Source organism: Ambystoma mexicanum, chromosome 4q, assembly GCF_040938575.1.
Source record: "Ambystoma mexicanum isolate Mex_15411 chromosome 4q, UKY_AmexF1_1, whole genome shotgun sequence".
Lineage (NCBI taxonomy): Eukaryota > Metazoa > Chordata > Amphibia > Caudata > Ambystomatidae > Ambystoma > Ambystoma mexicanum.
This window is the reverse complement of record NC_090928.1, coordinates 1,115,479,514-1,115,503,747: the sequence shown is the minus strand read 5'-3', so window position 1 is coordinate 1,115,503,747 and position 24,234 is coordinate 1,115,479,514. Positions and strand designations below refer to the sequence as shown.

The following is a 24,234-nucleotide window of genomic DNA, read 5'->3' as shown; positions in this document are numbered from 1 at the left end:
GTTTCTTGATCGATCCGCCTGAGTGGGAACCTTTTTTCCTCACACTGACTCATTCTTTTCCTATGAGCATGGGAACCCTTTTTCCCCTCTTTTTGGCATTTCTTTGTGGAGTCATGCTTTCCCCTAATTTTAAAGGCATGTACATTTACCAAAGCAGCCCACTGCTATTTCTGGAGGCTACTAGAGCTTCCCTGTGATAATTTTCACTTTACTTGGCAAACTCTTAAGGTTACCAAGGTAGCAGGATACCTTTTATCCTACCTGTTTTTTTTGGGTGAGATCAGCACACCCCACCTTCTGCAGAGTGCTCAGGGGGATCCAATGTGATTCCATGTAAGACCATGCTGGAGAACTGTAGACACTTCATAGCCGACTATGGGACCATAGCAGCACCCTTGAACACCATCTCATCTACCAAATTTCAAAAGAAGGTTAAATGGAATGAGGAGTGCCAGAAAGCTTTTCAAGGGCTAAAAGATGCCCTATGCCGAACTCTAAATTCGCATCTGCTTAAGAATCAGTTTGCAATTATATTGGATTGCTTGGTTTTTGTTCTGCCATCCCGGAAGCCGACAGGAGAAGGCCCGCCCCCTCTAAGGGCCATGACTCTCCCTGTCCGGGCTCTGCATTGCTGGATCTGGTTGGTCATCAGCCGCCTGTGGCGCACCTTATGTTGTCATTCCTGTACTACCCAAGGCCACTACCCCGATACCACAATGCCCTTTTTGCTGCCTGTTACAGCGTTCAACCACATGCTGCATCAGCTAGTTAACAGCTGCTCCAGTGACTAGCGAGTATCCAAATATGAAGCCTACGGTAAGAAGAGTTCTTCCTCTTCCGATCTGTCTTCCTCATATACATGAATGGGTCTGTCACAATAAACTGTCTGTAATGTAATAACCAAAGATGCATGAGCTGTAATGACTAATCTGTTTGTAGCAATCACAATGTGCCAACGACTGCTACCAATCCTGTACCCCCTCTAAGTTCCTGCAAGTAACAGCACCACAATGCTCCTGGGCTGTCTGCGCGCTATATAAATATAAATAAACTACCGACCGCTAGCTCCCCCTGCCACCCATGCCCTTTTGTCTCGATACAAATGAAACTGGCACCCGATGCCAGTCCCTTCTTAGAGCCTCACTCAAAGATGCTTCACAATGCCTCTACCCCTCCAGGTACCCTGGTTTTTGCACAGCATTACTTGTGCCTACACTATCCTCCCCTTATGCTTGAATCCAGTTTCCATAACTAGCGGATTTTACTCTTTGCAGCCTGCGCGGCACCTGCAGTTAACCTATATGTAACTACTGGATTTGACTCACACTGTACTGGTTATCCTGAATAACACGCTTACTTGTACTTGGGCCGTAGCCCCGTACCATGAGGTGTAGCACTGCCATAACCGTAACCTAAGCACTAGGAGTAACATGCAAGTAACAGCGCCGTGATGCCTATGGGTTTGGTGCGCTTTACAAGTGTTGAAAGCTTCAGACTACATCAGTCCTTCCTTGTACAAACCAATGCCCCCATAAAGGAAATGGGGCAGTCTGAAGTCAAATGGATGACAAAGGTAGGGAGCACCCCAACTGCTTCATCAGCAAGAAGCTAGAAGAGAAAAAAGGTGGGCAACAACTGAAAGAGAATGTTTTAGTTTAGACCACACTTGTATGGATCCATTTTCCAAATTCAAACTGACCACCAACTTTGAGGTGGCTGATGCAGATGAAGGGGGAACATCCTAAACTGCTCATGTGGTCAATACGCCTCTATGGGTTTGTATTCACTAGAGCATAGGTCAGGGTCAAAGCGCCAGAATGAAGATGGACTCTCCAAGAAGTACGGCCAAGTGGAACAAGCGATCTATCCAGGAGTAGATAAAATACTCCTGTCCCTTAGTTTAGGGGGCAAGTGTTAGAGTAGATTTCCATCTGTGTGTGCAATTCTTCTTTTCAGTGAGTGGGAACCTTTTTCCACACTCACCAATTCTTTTACTGAGCATGGGAACCCTTTTTTTAATACTTTTTTTTGGTATTTCTTTTAGGAGTCATGCTTTCCTCCAATTTTAGAGGCACATCTTCAATTTACTAAAGCAGTACACATCACTTTCTGTGCAGTGTTGCTGGAGGCACCTAGAGCTACCCTGCGATTGTTTTGACTTTACTTCGCAAACTCGTAAAGTTATTAAGGCAGGGGGATACTTTTGCTATCCTACACTTGTTTAATTAAGGAGTTCAGCACAACCCACCTTATGGAGAGTCCCGAGGGGGATCCACTGTATCCTTTTTCTCAACTCTTCAGTAACCTTTTGGGTACTAAAATAGGCCTATCTGTTCAGGTTTTGTTTTGTGAACTTTCATCGCAGGCTGTCTTTGTAGCTGCAGTAGGGGGACACAATTTGCCCAGAACGGTGGCTGTACCTTGACAAATATGGCCTGTCCTTTCTTAGGTCTTCTTCCCTGCTAGGCGGGGGAAAGGTCCTCTTGTCCCTTTGTCTTCACCGGGCTCCCCTTGGAAAGCCAGCGAGTGACTGGCAGGATAGGTAGTCGGGGAGGTGAGTGAAATTCCTGTCCTTTGTCCTGCAGTGTGCCAGAGAGAAACCAGTTCAGATTGGGAGGCTAGCTGTCCCCAGTGGACAGCCATCCCCAAGTTTGAATGGTGCATGGGATACAATTAATGGACTCAGCCAGGCTTCCTGCACACATTCAGAGGTCCTGTAGCTGAAACCAAGAGTCGCCCACTGGAACAGAAGAATCGAAGGACAACACCAGCAACCGCCAGTGCCTGCCGAGTAACCGCTGATATCCAGACTTCAACTTTCTCCCTTGGACTGGTGGGCCTAACCAGTCCCAAGAAAAACTGCATTTTGCACCATCGGTTGAACAGCTGTGATCGCCACGGCCCGCAATACCCTGAGACCTTGGCTGCATCGCTGTGCATCCTCTCCGGAAGTGCAGTTTCGCGTGAAACTTTCTGGGCATCCTAAGTCTGCAGTGACTTGATCCAGCTCCTTGAAGTCCCCTCACCCAAGACGAGGACCAAGAAACCGATAAGAGTCACCCGCCACAACAACCGTCCTTCAAACGACCCCGAAACAGGTTTCAACAAGCCAGAACCGAGAAGATACTCTGCTGGACGTCCGTCTGCATGAGAGCCGTCGCCAGATCCACCGAAGTCTCTTCTGCCGCCAAGTCCGACAAACCAGTCACCTGGTCTGCTGTCGCCTCACCGCTGGAACCGCCCTGCAGCAACTGTTTCTTCACCTGAAGGTACTGTCCTACCCCTGGTACAACTTACTTGTGGGTGGCTTGCTTGATGTTGGGGACTCCTGCTGGTCTCTACCATACTGTACCTTTTTACCCTGCTTTCCTGCTCCATCGCTGGACATTGTTTGTAGTGAACCAGCTGAACACAGACTCACATAAGATAGGGTTGGACTCATTAGGACAGGCTGGAATAAAGTTACTAAAGGGTACAGAAGTTAAAACAGTCTGCATATGTTTAAGATGGTTTTACTAGGCGATTTGTTACTACAAATGCTATTCTAAGGTTACGACAACTGTGATTTCTTATCCAAAGAATGTTCCAAAGTGATCTTTTACTATTGTACTGTTTTAAAGTACTTATTTGGCTTGTGAATTATCACCTCGGCCTCAGTGTATATATTAAATGCCTTTTTTGTAACTTCCGAGTGCATTAGTGTTTTCTTGGACTAAGTGTATGCTCAGTTCTTTGTACCCCTCTACAGCTCTCATCAGACTGAGCCTGGCTGCTTGCCATTCTACCAAACCTGCGGGATTATCAAAGATTCTGGAGGCATAGATTTGTGATGGCTTCTTCTCTTTGTAATTTAATCTCTTATAGTCCCGACTCATGGCTTTTGGGACTACAGCATTTGGAGAACCACACTTTTCCTTCTCATGCCTGCCAGTCTTACATGACCTGCGGTTACCAAGGTTCTGGACCTGAACTGAAGGCTGGTGATGGACTGGGGTATTCCTGTGCACCTCCTCCAAGGCCTGCATCATAGAGCAGACAGTGGCCCCCAATATCACAGCAGTTTAATCACCCAGCCTCTGACATGAGACTTCATTACAAGATTCGTGTCACTCAAAAATGTATCCCAGAGTCTTTGCCATGCTCAACGGTACACACTTTTTGCAGAATATCTGATGTTTGAATGGTAACCCCAATTGAAGAATTCTTCCTAGAACACCAAAGAACCAATTCAAATTATCACAAAACAGAATGGTTTGGTAGAATGGTCCCTTCTTTAAGAGCTCATGACTAAAAGACAAGCTTATCTCCCAATTCGCCTTTGTATTCTGCAGACTAAAAATCTGGCAAAAAAACTAAAGGTTTCAATGAGAATTCTTTGTTGCTCAAACAATACAGACCTTAAGCATAAAAAGAACACGCAATCAGAAATTGGCTTTTACTTTTTTACTTCAAAATAAATGTTTAACATTCAAAAAGGAAAGAAACACGGAAGCACATTTTGAACAAAACGTGTGCTCTCTTCCTATTCAAAGCCATTGTGTGTAAACATTCTCAAGCCTCTCTTTTGCTAAAACAGTATTTCACATTTTATGGTCTACTGTCATTTCTAAAGGACATGGCAGCTATCCCACATCTGAAATTGCAAAACAAACGTAACTTGAACAATCTGATGTTCTGCTTTCAGTCCAATTCGCTGCCTTGGATAGATCTTGCATATAAAAAATTGACTAAAGTGATTTGTGTGAAGTCATCATTGTGCACAACTTAGTGCTTCGTTGCATTTCTGGAAAAAGCAGTCCATGTCATAGTATGTACTGTAGACAATCCTCACAGAGCAACTGAAGAACTGGCCGTACAGTCCTTTTCACCAAAGCGAACTCTTGTATTTGAAGTCAACTTTGAGCAGGTACTTCAGGTTAACCTGAGCCACGTCATATACAATGTATCTAAGAAGCAAGGTGTCAAGGAGAATAAACAGACAAAAAAAGACATTGCCCAAAGACAACAGCAAGTTCTCACTTCACTACTTTATGTATATTAGCCCCTAATGAACATCCAAATCCTATGGCGGGCCAAAAGAATCATCTTTGCCAATATGTGGTAAAAGTTTCAAAGTTACAATAACAGACAAATGACTGGAAGCCTGAAAAGGTTCAGCTAAGGCAACCTCCGGTCTGAAAACGTGCAATACATCTTTTCATAAAAGTATTTTTAAAAGCGTGCACTTTGTGAACATTTGGTCGAAATTAACCGATTACATGTGTATATACATGTATGTTGCGGGTGGAGGAGGGGATGTGCTCTAGAGGGGGGCGCATGGCATGAGTCCACCCCATTAGAAACGGGCCCAATTAATTTTGACAAAAAGTGCACATGTTTAAAAAGGGTCTATGAAAACATGCAAAACCTAAAAAGTGCCAAATTTCATCACTGCACTATACAATAAGCAACATATCTGAAAATGAAATGACCACTTAGTTTCTGGAGGTGTGTGAGCATGCAGAGATGAGGGCAGATGTGCAGAGAAGTGAAAGCTTAATGTCCATCCGTCTGTAGTATCTGTTATTTACTTAAACTCATACTAAGGCATCCTAGTGCTCTGCATACAAGAAACCCCACGATCATACAAATATGCAAACAGATAGCCCTGATGTGCAATCAACCGTAGCCCAAAAATCAAGGAGGAAGGAGAACACATTTCTGGTGAGCATGATCACTGAGCATAAACTACATCTTCCCAGTACATGCACCAAATAAACTAGTGCTCCAGTGGCACTGTACCCTACAAACACTATCTTGGTCCCTCACCTTCAGCGAGCCACCTATCCTGCTTGCCAACAGAACTTTGAATATACCACAGGAACAAAACAATGAAGATCTGTAGATCAGCACTGCTACTGGGGAACGGTGACTTTTACAACTTAAAACATTTTGGCAATCCGTATTTCAGTCGTGCGCAAGATTAACTGCTGTGAGTAGCAGCTTACAAAATCAGGCTTGATCTTCAACATTGGGTCTATTTTTAACAGAGGCATCGCAGGAACAGAATCAGTGTGCTGCTCTGCTAACTCAGTCTTTTTCTCACGAGGGAGAGTAAATCTTGGTCGCAGCGAATACAGGTCCATAGGTGTCCCTGTGTAGGGGACAACTGGATTTGGAATCAAGAGTATTTAGGGGTGTTTTCCTTAATCTGTGGTCAGGGATTTTACGCATGTCTTCCTGATTTAGCGGCCCAGTGACTTAGGCAATTTAAGCGATAGAATGGCAGAGCAGCCCAGACTAAACGTACAGGAGGTAGGGTGGTTCTCAGGTACAGTACACTTCTCACAGTTAACAGAATAAAAGACTTTCCGCACACTATTATATAAAAATATAACCTTTATATAAGAAAAGCTAAGGGATAAATCACTACACTCACAAGTAAACAAAAATACTTTGAAAATCAAAGTGTACCAATATATCAGGTAAATAAAAGTTCCAAAAGCTTGCTTTACAGTTCAATAGAGTTATTCCTAGAAGGAAAAATGAAATAACAGTCAAGTAAAACGTTGTCTTTATCTAGGCTAGAAAGTATTAAATACTTATTTATAACCGTATTTCTCCAGCATTGGTATCCATCATAGATTCACATGCTTGAATATTCCCTGCCGCCAGACTCGGAATTCCTGGTGATGTAAATAATAAAAAATAATATAAAACGTCTTCCTTAGGAAGAGAAAACTACACCCAATGAGCCCCATAGGGCCTGTGTAGTCCTTCACTCGCTCGCGTAGTCCCTCCACCTACTCTGGTCTTTTTAGGCCCCAACCAATGAGGCGGCAGGGCTTAGGCTCCACCCCAGTCAGCCATCTTCAGATTTTGAACCGTGAAGGCTAGTAACAGGCGACTTACTGGAAAGGCAGCAGCCTCTCCCCAGGGGAGGAGGGCAGGCAAGCGTGAATCTATGAAAGACACCAATGCTGGAGAGATACAGTTACAGGTAACTAAGACTTCTCCAGCATTGGATCTTTCATAGATTCACATGCTTGAATAGAATACCAATCAGTTAATTACAAACCAACATGTCTGATAGCCGGAAGATTGCACCTGTATGTGCACGCGCTATATGACATGCATTACTTACCTTAAAAGCATTTCTGATGGTTGTATGTGCTTAGATTCACATGCTGTGCATAGTCTGACATCCAGTGGTCAGAGCATTGCATCTTGCTTTCGAAAGTCAAAAAGGGGACGTTGACATAGGCATGTCTGTAATACTTTCCCTATAGTGACGTGTAGTGTACCCAAAATCCCTCACACGTCGAGGTCCCTCCTTTTGTATTTTTCTGCCATGAGGGAGCCTTATGACTAACGTGAGTGAGTACAGAAAAGAGAGAAAGTAATAAGACATCTATGTTCCTTCCATCCGAGCGGGGAGGAAGGGTGGGCGCATGTGAATCTAAGCAGATACAACCATCAGAAATGCTTTTACGGTAAGTAATGCATGTCTTCTGATGTTTGTTAATCTGCTTCGAATCACATGCTGTGCATAGACTTGCGAGCAGTACCCGGAGTTGGAAGTGGGTTGTGAGAAGGAACAGTAGAGAAAAGATGTCTTAGTACTGCTTGTCCCATCTGGGAATCAGATCTAGAATTGGCATCTAGACAATAGTGTTTTGTAAAGGTGTGTACAGAACTCCAGGTTGCCGCCTTAAGGGGAACATTTGTAATGAATGCTATGGATGCCCCAGTGCCTCGAGTAGAATGTTTTCTAGGCTTGAAGGGCAGTTCACTCTTAGCAAGAGTGTAACAGAGAGTGATGCACTGGACAATCCATCTAGATATAGTGGATCTGGAAACTGCATCTCCTTCTCTTCCTGTCATCACTGAGACAAAGAACTGATAGGCCTTTCTTAGTGGTCGAGTTCTTTCCATATAAAACGGACCACCCTGCGCACATCCAGTGTGTGCAGGCTCTTTTCTCCCAAGTTTGATGGGTTCTGAAAGAACGTTGGTAGTTCTACAGACTGGTTGACATGAAATTTTGAAATTAATTTCGGTGTAAACCTAGGGTGTGTGCGTAGAACCACCTTATCTTTGTGAACTGTTACAAAGGGATCTAAGATAGAGAGCGCTTACTCCGCAGTGACCACTGGATGTCGGACCTATGCACAGCATGTGATTCTAAGCAGATTAACAAACATCAGAAATATATATATATATGATACATTACTCACTGTAATCGTATTTCTGATGCTTGTATCTGCTTAGATTCACATGCTGTGCATAGGCCGACATCTAGTGGAAGCCGCGGAGTATTACAGTTTGTTTTTCGAAACTCGAAAATGGGCGTTGACACAGGGCGTGCCAGTAATAATATCCCTAGTGTGACGTCCACTGTACCCAAGATCCCTCACGCGTCTAGGATCCTCAGATTGTATTTTTTCTGACATGAGGTAGCATGAGGAGTAGCGTGAGTACAGATAATCTAAGCAGATAGAAAGGTAAGGCTACAAGCAACCATGCGCCTTCTCCCAGAGGGGAGGAAGGGTGGGTCGCATGTGATTCTAAGCAGATACAAGCATCAGAAATATGATTACGGTGAGTAATGTATCCCTTCTGAGGCTTGTGGAATCTGCTTAGATCACATGCTGTGCATATGTTAGCGAGCAGTACCTGAAGAAGGAGGTGGGATGTGAGAAGGGTCATGAGCAAATAAGTGTCTTAGAACCGCTTGTCCCACTCGTGTATCTGCCTTGGAATGGGAGTCAATGCAGTAATGCTGAGTAAAAGTGTGAATAGAGCTCCAAGTAGCTGCTTTGCAAATGGTGTCAAGGGTACATTTGCAATGAAAGCCAGAGTGGCCCCAATGTCTCTAGTAGAGTGGGCTCTTGGCGTGAAAGGCAGAGTTCTTTCAGAGAGTGAGTAACACAGATGGATACAGTTAATAATCCACTTCGAGATGGCACCTTTAGAGACGCGATCCGCCTCTTTGCCTGTAGCTACGGAGACAAACAGTTGATCTGTTTTCCTTAGCGGTCTGGTTTTATTTACATAGTAGAGGACCCCCCTACGCACATCTAGGGTGTGTAGTTTCACCTCAGCCGAGCTTTGAGGGTCCTGGAAGAAAGCCGGAAGCTCTATGGACTGGTTTACGTGGAATTTAGATATAAACTTAGGTGAGAACCTAGGGTGTGCGTAAAACCAGTTTGTCTTTATGGACGACAGTAAAGAAGGGATCCTGCACTGACAGAGCCTGAATTTCACTGATCCTTCTTATAGAAGTAATAGCTACTAAGAAGGCTGTTTTATACGTCAGGTGTTTGACACTGCTTTTATGCATGGGCTCGAAAGGGGGGCCCATGAGCTTAGATAGCACCACATTAAGGTCCCACCCTGGTGGTGGGTTCGAAATAGGAGGGTGAAGTCTCTTTACTCCTTCCATGAAGGCTTTAACTACTGGTACTTTCCACCACGAGACCTTGTTATGGGAAGTGGTGTATGCAGACAGGGCTGCCAGGTGTACTTTCAGCGAGTTAAAAACCAATCCTGCATCTAGCAGGTGGAGCATGTATGTAACAATAGTGGAAGGAGTGCAATCAACTGGGTTGATTTGTCTACTCTGGCACCAGATAACGAATCTCTTCCACTTGTCAAAGTAACAGTGCCTTGTGTTTGGTTTCCTAGATTCCTTTAGGATGTCCATACACCTCTGTGGTAAATTGAGATGTCCAAACTCTATGACCTCAGGAGCCATGCTGCCAGGTTCATTGAGTTGGGTTGCTGATGCACTGTTTGACCTTGGTGCTGGGACAATAGGTTGTACCAGGCTGGAAGTTTGATGGGCTCACACACCGCCATCCTGCGTAGGTGTGGGAACCACGGTTGTCTTGCCCACATGGGAGCAACTAGGACGAGCGTCATCGACTCTCTGTTCATCTTGTTCACCACCTTCCTGATGAGGAGTTGGTGGAAAAGCGTACGCAAACATCCCTGACCAGTTCATCCACAGGGCATTCCCCAGGGAGTCTGGTTGGGGGAACCTGGATGCAAATCCTGGGCATTGTCTGTTTTCGCTTGTGGCGAATAAGTCTATAATGGGGAAACCCCACTGAGAGAAGATATCTTCCACGACCTCTCTGTGTAGAACCCATTTGTGTTCCTCTGGGAGGGAGTCTCTGCTCAGAGCATCCGCTAGGGAATTGAGCTCCCCTGGAACATGTTGTGATGACAGGAAGATGTTCCGTCTGAGTGCCCATATCCAGATTTTCTGGGCAAGCTTGGACAGATTTGGCGAACAAGTCCCTCCTTGCTTGTTCAGGTAGAACATGGCTGTTGTGCTGTCTGTCCGGATTTGCACTGACAGGTTTAGTAGGTGGGGCTCGAACGCTTGAAGCGCTCTGAATACTGCCAGAAGCTCTAGCAGGTTGATGTGGTTCTTGGCCACTGAGGGAGACCAGAGACCCTGAGTGTGGTGGAGATGGTGAGCTCCCCACCCCGTCAGACATGCATCGGTAGTGACTACTGCCTGTACTTCGGGATCGTAAAAAGGGTTTTCCCTGTGCAAGATTCTCTCTTGTCCACCAGTGAAGGCTTTGTACTAGTGTTGGCGAAACGACCACTAGATCGTCCCACTGACCACTTGCCTGAGACCACTGTTTCGTCAACCATTCCTGCATGGGACCATGCGCAGGCGCGCGTGGGGGACCAGGTAAATACATGACGCCATCATGCCCAGTAAATGCATTGCTTTGCGTACCGTTATTTGGTGACCGGACTGATATTGCGGAATTTGCAGTAGTATATTCCGAATTCTTTCCTCTGAAGGAAAGGTCAAACCCTCTTGAGTATCTAGGATTGCTCCTAGGAACTGTTTGGAGGTGCTTGGCACCAGGCTTGACTTTCTCGTTGATTGAGAAGCCTAATTCATGGAGGAGGTTGATAGTCCTTTGAATGTTTGTCCTGCAAATTACTGGGGTTTCCCCCGTTATGAGCCAGTCGTCCAGATCAGGGTACACCGGGATTGCCTCCCTGCGTAGGTGTGCAGCCGCCACCGCCAGTACCTTGGTGAATACCCTTGGTGCCGAAGCTATCCCGAAGGGCAGTACCTTGAATTGGTAGTGCCGACTGTCCACCTTGAAGCGCAAGTACCTTCTGTGCGCTGGGAACATGGAAATATGAAAATAGGCATCTTTCATATCCAAGGTTGCCATGTAATCCCCCTTTTTTAGGAGGGGGGGGGATTACCTCTTGTAGCGTAGTCATACGAAACTTTTGGGGCTTGACATACTTGTTGGCAGGCCGTAAATCCAATTCTGGGCGCATTGTTAAATCTTTTTTTGGCACAAGGAAGTAAGTTGAATAAATACCCTTGTTTACATGGTGTCCCGGGACGAGTTCTATCGCGTCCTTTGCTAGCAGAATGGCGATCTCCTCGAGGAGAATCTTCTGATGTTCTAAAGAGTGTACTCTTTATCGTGGAGGATGGTTCCGGGGACGCTGCAGTAGTTCTATACAGTACCCTGTGGATACTGCTGACAGCACCCATCTTCCCAAGCCTGGGTGAAGTTGGAAATGCATCCCCCTACTGGGGTTGCGTGAGAAGGGACCCTGAACTGAGCCTCACTGCTTTGCTGGGGCTGCCTCTGCCTTTACCACGTCCTCTCCTATTACCCCTGCCGTAACCCTGGGTAGACTGTTGTTCCACTGTGTACCCTGCCCCTGGGAATAGTTAGATCCTCTCTGGGAATTTTGGCAGCGTGGGCGACGAAAATTACTATTCCCTCTCTGGTTAGGGGGTTTATTGGTTAACTGGCCAAGGGACTCTAGTGTCTCGTATTTGTCCTTGGCATTCTTCAGTGCGTCCTCGACCGCCTTACCAAACAACAGATCGGCTTCCACCGGTTTGTCCAACAATGATGCCTGGGTTTCTGCCTTAAAACCAGACTGCCGTAACCACGCATGTCTCTTGATAACAGTACCTTCTGCTATCAATCTGCCTGCGTTGTCGGCAGCGTCAAAGGTTGCTTTTAAAATGCAACCAGACACGGCTCTACCCTCTGCGGAAATCCAAGCTAACTGGCCCTTTAAGGGTTCTGGTGCAGAGGCTGTGAGTGCCGCGACTTCTTCCCACTGATGGCAATTGTAGCTGGCCAACAGGGTGGTGGAGTTTGCAATCCTTGCCCGATAGGCAGACGTTGAGGCTACTTTCCTGCCGAAACCATATCGTTTTTTGCTCTCCTTGTCTGGAGGAGCTTCGGACGATGACAAGGGTGTTCCAGCCCTCTTACGAGTGTTAGTGACAACTAGGGAGTCTGGCTTCAGATGTCCTCTTATATAGAGAGGGTCAGACTGGGCTGCCCTGAAAAGTTTTTCAACTCTGGGATTGACTGCTCTGGTGAGGTTGGGGTTCACCAGGGACGGGCCTATTCTTCGCTGAATAGACTTAAGGATAGGGATGGTCTGGGCAACAGGCCTCCTTTCTCCCACTAACTCCTCGGTGAAGTCCCTCTCCTCCTGGACACCGTGGGTGTCAATATGGAAATGTTCTGCTGCACGTGCGAGAACCTCGTTCAGGAGGGGTTGGTTATCGACAGAGGAGTCGGTAACAGGGGCTTCCTTTTCTACCGGGGAATCTACTCTGTAGGTTTCAGGGTCTTCCTCTTCTTGGTCCTCATCGTCCCCATAGTAGCCCGTCCCGGTTTGCTCTTCTACCATGCCAAAATCTTGGTCCTCACCAAAGGAAGTCTCTCCTTGATGCAGCAAGTATGGCCGCGAGTATGGTTGTACCTCGAAGGGGTCTGTAGACCTCATTGGTGTCTCAAACCGGGGCTTCTTACTCGGGGGGGGGGGGGGGGGGGGGGGGAAAGGATAGGATCATTAGAGCCTGAGGGTGTAGCCCCTTGTGGATCATATGAAAGGAAATGGTCTGGATTTTTATCGTAAAAGTCTGCCAAAGAAGACATCCTTGACATGACCCTATCTATGTCATCACTTGACCATTTTTTGGAACTGGGAATGACTCTCATAAAGTTTGAGATTTATCTTGAGTAGATTTGCTGCTTTTTGAAATATCAGCAGACCTGGTCTTGTCTGCCTGTTTAGGAGGAGTGGAGTGTTTCACAGGTGTGGAAGAGTGCAGAGGCTGCTTCTTCTGCTGTTTTCCCCCCTCCCCGTGAGTGGAAAAGTGTTTTCCCTGTCCCTTTGTGGCTCCGGAGGTTTTCGACGCCTGGCGTCGAGGATCGGGGGTAGAGTCCCTGTCCTTCGAACGTGGGGCCGCGCTGATCTTGTCTGCGGGCTCCGACTCCTGGAGTGCGGAGGAGCTGCCATCGCTGAAGGCGCCCTCCGCTGCCATGGCCGCCTGCCTGGCGTGGTGGGTCCAACGCTTCGTCGAACGGTCCTTAAGTGTCTTAGGTTTTAACCTACTACACGCTCTGCAGTTTGCTTCGGGGTGGTCCCTCGGCAAGCAGAGATTGCACGTGGCGTGCCTGTCGACCCAAGGGTATTTGCGATTGCACTTGGGGCAGAATTGAAAAGGGGTACCCTCCATACGCACCTTGAGGCAGCAGGCTGTTAAGTGTAGGAAATGTATAAGGTGTACCTATATACCAAGAGTGTAGAGTATGTCCAACCCCCCACTCTCCCTACTTGCAGGGCCGAGGCCAGAGGCCTTCCGAGGCCCAAATCCGTCGTGCAGCAGCCGACGGTCGATTTCTTCTCCAGCCGGCGTCGAGTGTCGAAGTTAGACGTTGGGATGGGGAAGGATGTCAATTAATCAATATTTTAGCAAAAGTATGGCTAAGGCCAGGGGACTCCGCAAAATGCTTCTGACCAGTATGGCGTAAAAAAACAATCTGAGGATCCTAGACGCGTGAGGGATCTTGGGTACAGTGGACGTCACACTAGGGATAGTATTACTGGCACGCCCTGTGTCGACGCCCATTTTCGAGTTTCAAAAAACAAACTAATACTCCGCAGCTTCCACTAGATGTCGGCCTATGCACAGCATGTGATCTAAGCAGATTCCACAAGCCTCAGAAAATATATATAAGGGTGAATTGTTTTCACTCCCTCCGTGAAGGCTTTAATAACGGGAACTTTCAACCATGACACTATGTTGAGACGTAGTGTAGGTGGAGAGTGCAGCAAGGTGAACTTTAATGGAATTAAAGACTAACCCTGAGTCCAGCAAGTGAGTCAGGTATAGAACAATATGTGTGGGAGAGCAGTCAACGGGGTTGATGCTCTGAGTTACACCAGATAACAAACCGTTTCCACTTACTAGAGTGGCAGTAACGAGTGTTCATTTTCCTTGCCTCTCTGAGAAGGTCTGTGCATCTCTGAGGGAGCTGCAAATGTCCAAATTCTATGACCTCAGGAGCCAGGCTGCCAAGATGCAGCGTTTGGCCCCTGTCCTGTGCCAATATGTTGTACTAGCAGGGTAGTTTCACTTAGGGAGACAGACCTCTCCATCAGATGAGCGAACCAGGGTTGGCTGAACATGGGGGCCACCAGTATCATGGTAACTGGTTCTTGTTGAGAAGGGGAGTCGGGGGGAGGGAGGGGCGGGGAAGCGTAGACAAATTTCCCTGACCATGTTATCCAGAGGCCGTTCCCCTTGGAGCGGTTCTGGGGGTACCTGGAGGTGTAATCTTGGCATTGGGTGTTCTCCAGAGTTGCGAACAGGTCGATCTCTGGGAATCTCCATTCTGCGAAAATGTCGAAGACTATGTCTTCATGCAATCGCCATTCGTACTCTGCAGGCAGAGGCAAGTCTCTGCTGAGTCTGTCTGCCGGAAGATTGAGTTCCCCTGGTACATATTGAGATAACAGGAACATGTGTTTCAGAGCCCACTTCCAGATGTTCTGGGACAACTTGGACAGTCCTGGAGAGTGACTGCTCCCTTGCTTGTTCAGGTAGTACATGGCGATGGTGTTGTCTGAGGATCAGCACTGTTTTCCCTTGTAGGTTTGTCTGGTAGGCCTCCAGTGCTTCGAAGACCTCCAACAATTCCAGCAGGTTTATGCGTTTGGACGCCACACTGAGTTTAAACTCTGTGTGCAGTGTGATGCGATAGGTGAGCCCCCCCCCATCCTGCGAGGGATGCGTTTGTGGTTAGAGTGGCGTCAACTGCAGGGGTGGCAAAGGATTCCCCAACACGAGGTTTTCCCTCGACCACCAACGCAGCGAGAGAACCAAGGCTTGCGAGACAACCACTAGATCGTCCCATTGTCCGCTGGCCTGACACTACTGGCTGTTGAGCCACTCTTGCATTGGGCGCATGCGCACGCTTGGGACCAAATAAATACATGACGCCATCATTCCTAGCAATCACATGCTTTGCGTACCGTCACCTCTCGACCAGCTACATATTGAGGGATCTGAAACAGCATGTTTTGGACCCTCTCAGAGGGGAAGACGGGGCCGTCCTTTGTTGAAATTAGAGCCCCTAGGAATTGCTGGACTTGGCTGGGGTCTAGACTGGACTTCACGTTGATGGAGACGCCCAGGTGGAACAAGAGGTCTACAGTCTTTTGTGTTTGAGAAGCATGTTTCGTAAGAATCCCGTTATGAGCCAGTCGTCGAGGTAAGGATAGACCGGAATGGACACCTGCGTAAGTGTGCCGCTGCCATTGCCAGTACCTTCGTGAATACCCTTGTCGCAGAGGCTATGCCGAAGGGTAGCACTTTGAACTGATAGTGTTTGCCTTCTATCATGAACCTGAGGTATTTCCTGTGCACTGGCAACATTGAAATATGAAAGTATGCATCTTTCATGTCCAGTGTTGCCATGTAATCCCCCTGTGTGAGCAGGGGGATTACCTCCTGCAAAGTCACCATTCGAAATTTTTGAGGTTTTACAAATTTGTTCGCTGGGCGCAGATCTAATACAGGGCGCATGGTTAAATCCTTTTTGGGTACAAGGAAGTACACTGAATAAATACCCTCCTTTACCTGTGATAGAGGCACGAACTCTATGGCTCCTTTTTCCAGCAGCAGTTCAACTTCCTGAAGAAGGATGGAGAGGTTCTGGCGATAGATGTCTTCCCCCTTGGGGGTCTGAATGTTGGGGACCGACTGAATTCGATGCAGTAACCGTGGACTATTGTTGACAGTACCCAACGGTCTGTGGTAATTCCCTCCCATGCTTGCAGAAATGATGTTAACCTGCCCCCGACCGGACATGCATGGGAGGGGACCCAAACTTTCGGGTCATTTGGTGGTAGTATCCGGGGAGCCTCTGGGAGTGGGGCCCCGACCTCTTACCTTGCCACGACGTTGTCCTCTTTGATCATACTGTCCACTGGTTCCAAGAGGGGAGGACCAGTTGCTGGCTGAGGTGTATTGTTGATTTTGTCGTTGGCCACGAAAAAAGCGCCTGTTGCCATAACCTCGCTTATTAGGAGGTCTCGTGATTTGGTCCAGGGTTTTTAATGTTTCGTGTTCCTTCTTAGCTGTTTCCAGTGCGTCATCAACCGCCTTACCAAACAAGTTTGGGTCTTCAAGGGGTTTGTTGATGAGGGACGCCTGGCTTGAAACCGGTGTTTGAGCCAAGCATGTCGCTTGAGAAGTACGCCCTGAACTAGGGAACGGCCAGCCGTTTTCGCAGCATCTGAGGTGTTCTTGATGATGCTTTGGTTTACCCGAGTACCTTCTGTCACAGTGGCTAATAAGCGGGTTTGCATGGGCTCAGGGACTTCTTGTAGGCCTTCGCACAACAGTCCCCATTGGGCATCGGCATAGCTAGCCAACAAAGTTGTATTGTTGGCAATTTGCGTGGCAAAAGCTGCTGAGGATGTAATCCTCTTCCCTAAGGCATAAAGCTTCTTCCCCTCTTTGTCCGGAGGTGCTTCGCTAGTAGATAGCGGAACCCCCGCCCTTTTCCTTGTGGTGGTTACTAGCAGGGAATCTGGTATGGAATGACCCCTAATATATAAGGGATCAGAAGGTGAGGGGCTAAAAAGCTTCTCAATTCTTGGATGGACAGCTCTAACTAATGAAGGTGTAGATAAAGAGGGAACGAGGCGTCTCTTGATTGAGGCAAGAAGGGGGTATGGCTTGGCTAGCAGGCGGCTTTCCTTAATTATTCTTTCAACAAAATCTAGTTCTGGGGTAGTTTCCCCCGTATCTATTTGAAAATGTGCTGCCGCCTTGCATAGCATTGCATTGAATGTGGGTTGATCGTTCATAGGCGAAGGTTCTCTGACCAGAGTGGTCTGAGGAGAGGGCAGATCTAAAACATCAGGGTCCGTTGACGCCCCTGGTGACTGCTAGGGCTGTGGTTCACATATGTCTGGGTCTTCCTCAAAGTCCCCTACAGGGTCTTGTAGATCTTCAGTATTATTTGTTCCTCTTCCTGAAAGTGTGGATCCTCTTCAGTGAGGTCATATGTGTCTATTTCTTCCTCAAGTGGGTTAAAAAGTTGGCCCTAGGGTCTTCAGGGAGCACCTCCCTTGGCCTTTTAGGTGAAATGTGTTCAGAAGTGGACACAAACCTATCTAGCCTGTCCATACACGATTCACATCTTTCCCTAGTCCATTGTGATAACCCCGAGCGGTCTAGTGGCGGAAAGGCTTGCTCCTCCGCCTCTAGACATCAAGATCTCTCCCATAGCGTGGAGGATATACCCCCCGTTGCCCTCTGAGAAACCTTCTTGTGGGCCCGGCAATGGTGACGTATCTCTGGGTTTTCCCTTCGACGTGGGGGGAGGTTCTGGAGTAGCCTCTGTAGATTTCGGCATCTCCCTGACCCTCTGAGCGGGCTTTGGTGACTCCTTCAGCACCCATTTTTGCGAGTCTTTGGAGACTATTCTAGCTATGCTATCCACGACTAGCTTCCCTGTCGAGGGCTGGTCGTGAATAGTTTTTGGCAGAGCCAGAACCTTACCGTAGACAGACTCCCTCTTCCAAGTTGTTTCGACAGATGATTTGGTGGTAGCGCCCTTAGTTGAAGACGGCCCAGTTGCTAGGCGCGCATGCGGCTGTGGGGAGGGCTGCCGGCCCTTACGGTTGGCGGAGGCAGCTGGTTCATTCGGCGTCTCCGTTGGCGTTGAGGCCTTCTTCGATTTACTTGACGAATGGCCGTGGGTTGTGTGTTGAGTGACTTTTTCGTGTGTGTCACCGGGGTGTACATCCCCATAAGTAGTGCCGGATCCGAGCTTTTCGGGGCTGGGGACAGACGCGATGGAGCGGGAGCGCTACAATGAGAGGTCAACAACCTCTGTTCTGGAGGTAGCGTTATCACTATCCCCCTCATGACACTCAGCGGCGACGGGTGAGGAATCAGCCTTCGACATGCCGTAGGCTGGCCACCTTTTGACCCTGCGTTCCTTCAAAGTTTTCGGATAAAGGAGTTTACAGGCCGCACACCCGGCCTCGTTGTGGTCGAGGGGTAAGCAGCGGTTACACCGCTTATGCTTGTCCTTCCACAGAAATTTGCCGTTACGCGGGCAAAACCTAAAAGGAGTCCTCACCATAACCAGTGATGAAAACCCAGAAGGAAGGGGGGGGGGGGTGGGGGGAGATAAGGAAAGGCATTCTAGAAGAAACAGAAATGTCCACACCAACCTCCACCCTCCCTAATGTGTAGGCCAGCGAGGCTGGGCCACGGTTTCGGCAGCGCTGATAGGATCACCTCCGTCGAAACCACTGCTGAAGATCTTGACTCGGCAGGGAAGTTCAATAGCCGTCGAAAGAGAGCTGCAGGTGGTATAAGTAAATAATAACTGACAAATCGACCAAGGGTCGAGTAAATGGCAATGTCTCTTATGAGCTCTGCATAAGGCGACCAGTATTCTGGGCGGAGAAAAACAATCTGAGGGACCTCAACGCGTGAGGGATTTTGGGTACACTACACGTCACTATAGGGATAGTATTACAGACACGCCTAGGTCGACATCCCCTTTTCGACTTTCAAAAATAAGATGCAATACTCCGCAGTGACCACTGGATGTCGGACTATGCACAGCATGTGATTCTAAGCAGATTGCTTCTGCGGTCTTCTTTCAAGCAGTAATGCCGGACAGATGTTTGGAGGGTGCTCCAGGTGGCCGGCCAGCAGATGTTCTTCAAAGACACTCCTGCCTGGAACACAGTCGAGGTCGTGCTCGCTCTGGTGGAGTGCGCCGTGGGCGAGGCTGCCAGAGGGTTATTTCTGATTTGGTGACCGTGAGCAATGCAACTGGAAACCCAATGTGCCAGAACTTGTTTTGATATGCATTGACCCTTGGTTCGTTCTGCAAAGGCGACAAAAGTCTTGGTGAAGTCCTAAATTCTCTTGTGCTCTCAATGTACAATTCCAGTGTCCTCGCCACAACTAGTGAATGTAGCATCCGTTCCGCTGCGGTTGTGTGGTTGCCAAAGAAAGCGGGCAAAACAATTCTTTTCGCAAGATGGATTCAGACATGACCGTAGGAATTAATTTAGAGTGAGGTTAAATGATGACCCTGTCCTTGTGAAAGATTGTGAAAGGCGGCTCGGTGGATAGCGCTTGTAGCTCCCCGATGCGCCTGGCTGAAGTGATAGCCACCAAGAAGGCTGTTTTCCACAATAAAAACCTTGTCTCACACCTGTGAATAGGTTCATAAGGTGCTCTCATTAGTGCAGCTAAAACCGTGTTAAGACTCAAGGTAGGTTCAATTTTCCTTTGTCTGGGAAAAGAGCGCATAAACCCTTTAATGAAGGTTTTGACCGCCGGGTCCACTAGAGTGTTGATGTGGCCTGGTGGTATAAGCGGAGATGGCCGAGGATGGACCTTGATGAAAGAAATTGCCACACCACTCCTTGCTTGATGTAGAAGGTAAAATCTGCTCTGCAGATGCCAAGAAGGGATCTGTGCCAGCTTCTGAACACCAGGATCTGAACCGTTTCCATTTCTTAGTATATGTCCGTCTGGTGGACGGAGCCCTGGCAGCTCGCAATATACCCCAGCATTTGGGGTCTAGGATGAGGTCATGGAATTTTTGCTGCTGATGAGATAGCCCCGGAGGGAACGGCTGGCCGGGTTGTGGTGAAGCAGTTTGCCCCTGTGCTGACGCAATCGGTGCAGGTGAGGATGGAGGTGAAATGACAAGGATGCGTTTCTGATATAGCGCCTTAATCCAAATGGCTTCTGCAGTGCTAGTTGAAGGAGTGCAGGGTACCAAATCTGGCGTGCCCACATTGGTGCTATTAGTATCATTGTGCAGGGTTGTTCGTTCATCCTGCGCAGCACCCGCAGGATTAAAGGTGCCAGAGGGAACCCGTAAAGGAATTTCCCCTTCAATTGAATGAGAAAGCGGACCCCAGGGAATCTCTCTCCGGGTACCTGGAAGCGAAATGATCACACTTCTTGTTCACGTGGGTAGCAAATAGGTCTATGGCGGGTTTTCCCCCATCTGAGGAATAATTTGTCCAGGTTGTGGTGGTTGATCTCCCATTCGTGGAATTGAAGAAATTGTCGGCTGAGTTTGTCTGCCAAAACATTGTCCTTGCCGGGAAGATGTTCTGCCCTTGTGTGTATTTTGTGGTGTATTTTCTAGTTCTAGAGCAGTTGAGCCTACACCAAGAGGATGTTGGACCTAGTGCCGTCCATTTTGTGTAGTTCATTGACATGGTGTTGTCAGTCTGCACTGTCACCATCTGTCCAGAAAGTACCGGTAGGAGGACTTTAGCGCCCACCTGAGCTCCAGCATATTTATGTGTAGACTGGCTTCTTCCGATGACCACACCCAGCTGGCTCGTAAATTGCCCAGATGGGCTCCCCAGCCTGTGAGTGAAGCGTCCGTTCTCAAGAGTAGACTGGACATGGGTAGCTGGAAGGTTAACCCTTGTAGAAGAGGAGAGTGTTAGGCCCACCATTCGAGGGCTTTGTGGAAATTTGGCGCGAGATGCATAACGTCCTCCCACGATCAACTGGGTTGCGCCCATGGACTGTCCAGCTCCTCCTGAAGCGGTCTCATCTTCAGTCTGCAATTCGGTACGAGGAAAATACAGGAGGACACCATGCCCAGAAGGGACTTTAATTGTCTGACAGCGGAGCTTGTTTTCTCGTTGAACCATTTGATGAGGTGTCGCATTGTGACCACTCTGTTCGGAGAGGGGCGAACCCTGGAAACTCGAGCGTCCAGATCTACTAGTCTGTGCGGGTAGTGGCGAGTATTTCTCCTCGTTGATTGAGAACCACAGGTCTTGGAGTAGGGTTGTTCTTCCCACTGCCTCTGACGCGGTTTCCAGGGAGCTTCCTTTCACTAGCCAGTCATCTAGGTATGGAAAAACATGTACCCTAGAGCGCCTGAGGTGAGCAGTCACTGGGGCCAAGCATTTCGTAAACACTCTTGGTGCAGACTTTAACCCGAAAGGAAGTACCTTGAACTGGAAAAGTTGGTCGCCGACAGTGAACCGGAAGAGTACTGTCTGTGGGATGGATGGATGGGTATATGGAAGTAGGCGTCTTCCAACACTAGGGTAGCGAGGAAATCGCACTTCTTGAGACATGGAAGACAAGTTGAAGGGAGGTCATCTTGAATTTTAGACGAACAAACATGAGGGCCCGTAGATCTAGTATTGGGCGCCACTGGCCATTTATCTTTTTTATTCGAAAAAAGTGGGAGTAGAATCCCTTCCCCCGTTGTAGATGTGGAACCCGCTTTATGGAGGCCTTTAGTAAAAGCTTGGTGGCTTCTACTCTTAACTGTTGTAGCGGGAGGATGTTTTTCCTTGGCAGTGTGCAAGGTGGTGGTCGATGAAGAAACTGTTGTGTCCCCCTTTTATAACTTGAAGCACCCATTTGTCCAACGTTATGGCGTACCAATGATTGAGGTGCAGTTAGATGCGTCCTCCCACTGGCGTGTGATGTAGAAGGTGCGCCAAGTACAAGTCAGTTCTTCTTGGTCTGGTTCCTGCCCTGGCTTGAATCCCTTTTGCCACATTGGTTCCAGTACCTGGCAGAACCTTTTTGGTAGGACTGTATGTAGTAACCCTATGGGAGACTACACCAACCATGTCCTCTTGGTAATAGGTAACCCACCTATTGGTATAGGTCTGTACTAGACAAGTTGGTAGAGTGACTAAGCAGCCAGACTTCTCAAGAGGGCTAAATGTGAGCTGTAGAGAGGTAATACTGAGATTGACAATTAAAAGTATTCAAATAACATACACTCAGGGTTTTCTAGTAAAATAATTACTTCAATTACTAGGACACTGTGGACATTGATTTATCACTTTTTACACTTAATGCAATATTGAGGTTGTGGAAAAGGTTAGGTAAGATTGTATGCAGTACCCTTTGGGTGCACTACAACAACCCTGACTTCCTGGCAATAGGAATCCAACCTTTGGTACAAGTCTGTACTACACAGGTTGGTAGCGTGTTGAGCAGTCAGGCCTATTTTATGATGGGTCAATGTGAGCTTACAGAGTCAGGAGAGTTACAGGGATTCACAGTGACAAGTATTCAAATAAACTCTTACACACAAGGTTTCATGATTAAACAATTATTTAATTTAAGTCAGTTTGAGTAAGCCTTCTTCAGAAGGGGCAAGATCATAGTAACACACTCCCAAATACACACTCTTAGATTCTCTAAAACACCTGCTGGAATGAATGGGAGAGAACTGAATAAAAGGAGAGTTTTTTGGCTTGGAAGGGTGAGTCGACAACTGGATGAAGGAACCGAATAAGAGCTTGAAGAGGACAACTGCTGGATGTTGGTTTGCCCGGTGAAGCCTTGCTGCAAGTCCGAATTGCCAAGTTCGCATCGACAGAGAAGCCCTGCAAGGATGACTTCGGCCTTTGAGTTGGTGGGACCAATCAACTCCCAAGTAAGCCACCTGGACATCCATCTTGGAGCTGGTTGCATTTCCTCAGAGGTGCTGCAGGAAACCGTAGAGTCAGGCGAGGGACACCAGATTGTGTGCTTTGCTTGTAAGCTGGCCTAAAGCTTTTGGAAGATCCTCCGGACTCCTGTGAAGCAGGACTGATCAAGCCTGACCCCCCCCCCACCCCCCCTCAGTGGAGTGCGGGACCTCAGATGTGAGGAAAGTCCACCTTGACAGCCAGGAACCGCGCTTATTGCTATTTGCTATACCACAAGGAGCTGAAACACGAAACAGCCACTGAAAGTAAAGTTTGCCGGTTGCCAGTGCCAATAAAGTGCAGGAGTCCCCAGACGTCCTCCCTTTTGTCCCCACGACTGAGGCCCAGAAACAGTGAGATCTGCAGAGCTGTACAGGAACAGAAATCTTCAGCTGCATCTTTTTCTTCTTTACTAAAGGTACTGTAAAACTAGCCTAAGAGAACTTACCTCTTACTGTGGAAGTGCTTGTAACTTCTGCAACTCGCAGGTCTAAATCAGCTTGTGGCCCTAAATTTGATTGATCTTTTTATCAAAGAATCCCAAGAACTTGTGCAAAGACTTTCCCATTTGCTTATCTGAAGTGCTACATCCTATACGAAGACATTTGCCCATTGACTTTGGCTTAGCCTATCGAATTGAATGACTCTTCTCTTGCTATCTGAAAATATTTGCCGTGCTTAAGATTTGTAATTTCTTCGTGTTCTAATAACCTTTGCCTTTTACAAACTATTGAGAGTATTCTGTATGCCAACAGTAAGGTATTAATGTCGCCAGCACCCTTGTTACTGAAGTCACCTGTGTATTTGCATTTATTTATTTATATAGCGCACAAGACCAAAGGGCGTCCGGGCGCATCACTTAGGTTACAAGAATACATAGCAATGAAATAAGGAGAACAGTACAATTAACAAGGACATTTTAAAGATTATATACAAATTTAAAAATCAAAGGACAACTACTCACATATTTACACCAGAGTTATGGCATGGGGAAGAATGGGTGATCAGAATCAGGGCAGGTCTTGGGCAGACACCCAGGCTTTAGCTTTGCACTTGATAGCCAAGAAGGAGGGTTAAGCTACGAGAGGAGTAGGTAGTGAGTTCCACAGTTTCGCCGCCAAGACTGGGAAACTGCTCCCACCAGATCACTAAAGATTAAAGCGCGGTATGGAAATGCAATTAGTTTGGGCACTTCCGAGTGGTCTTTTGGTAGTGTGGATAGTAAATCTGCTAGCCGGATAGCTAGGTGCTTGGTTAGCGAGGCATTTATGTGTTAGAGCTAGAGCTTTAAGTGAGACTCAGATACTGAGAGCCATCGGATACTCAGTCTGGTGTCCGAAATGTGATGGTTCCTGGAGATGTTAAGTGCCGCTCTGATAGCATTATTTTGGATGACTTGTAACTTCTTGATATTACATTGGT

General features: G+C 47.5%; 1 protein-coding gene across 1 annotated transcript in view; it reads right to left on the bottom strand.

Annotated features, from left to right (window-relative positions):
• Nucleotides 1-4,428: 4,428 nt before the first annotated feature.
• The window catches only part of PARP1 (poly(ADP-ribose) polymerase 1), a 921,075-nt gene continuing 901,269 nt past the window's right edge, over nucleotides 4,429-24,234 (bottom strand). The window contains exon 23 of the mRNA XM_069608683.1: nucleotides 4,429-4,946. Within this exon, the coding sequence (XP_069464784.1) occupies nucleotides 4,865-4,946 (82 nt within the window). The 3' untranslated portion in view covers nucleotides 4,429-4,864. The remainder of the gene's footprint in view (nucleotides 4,947-24,234) is intronic.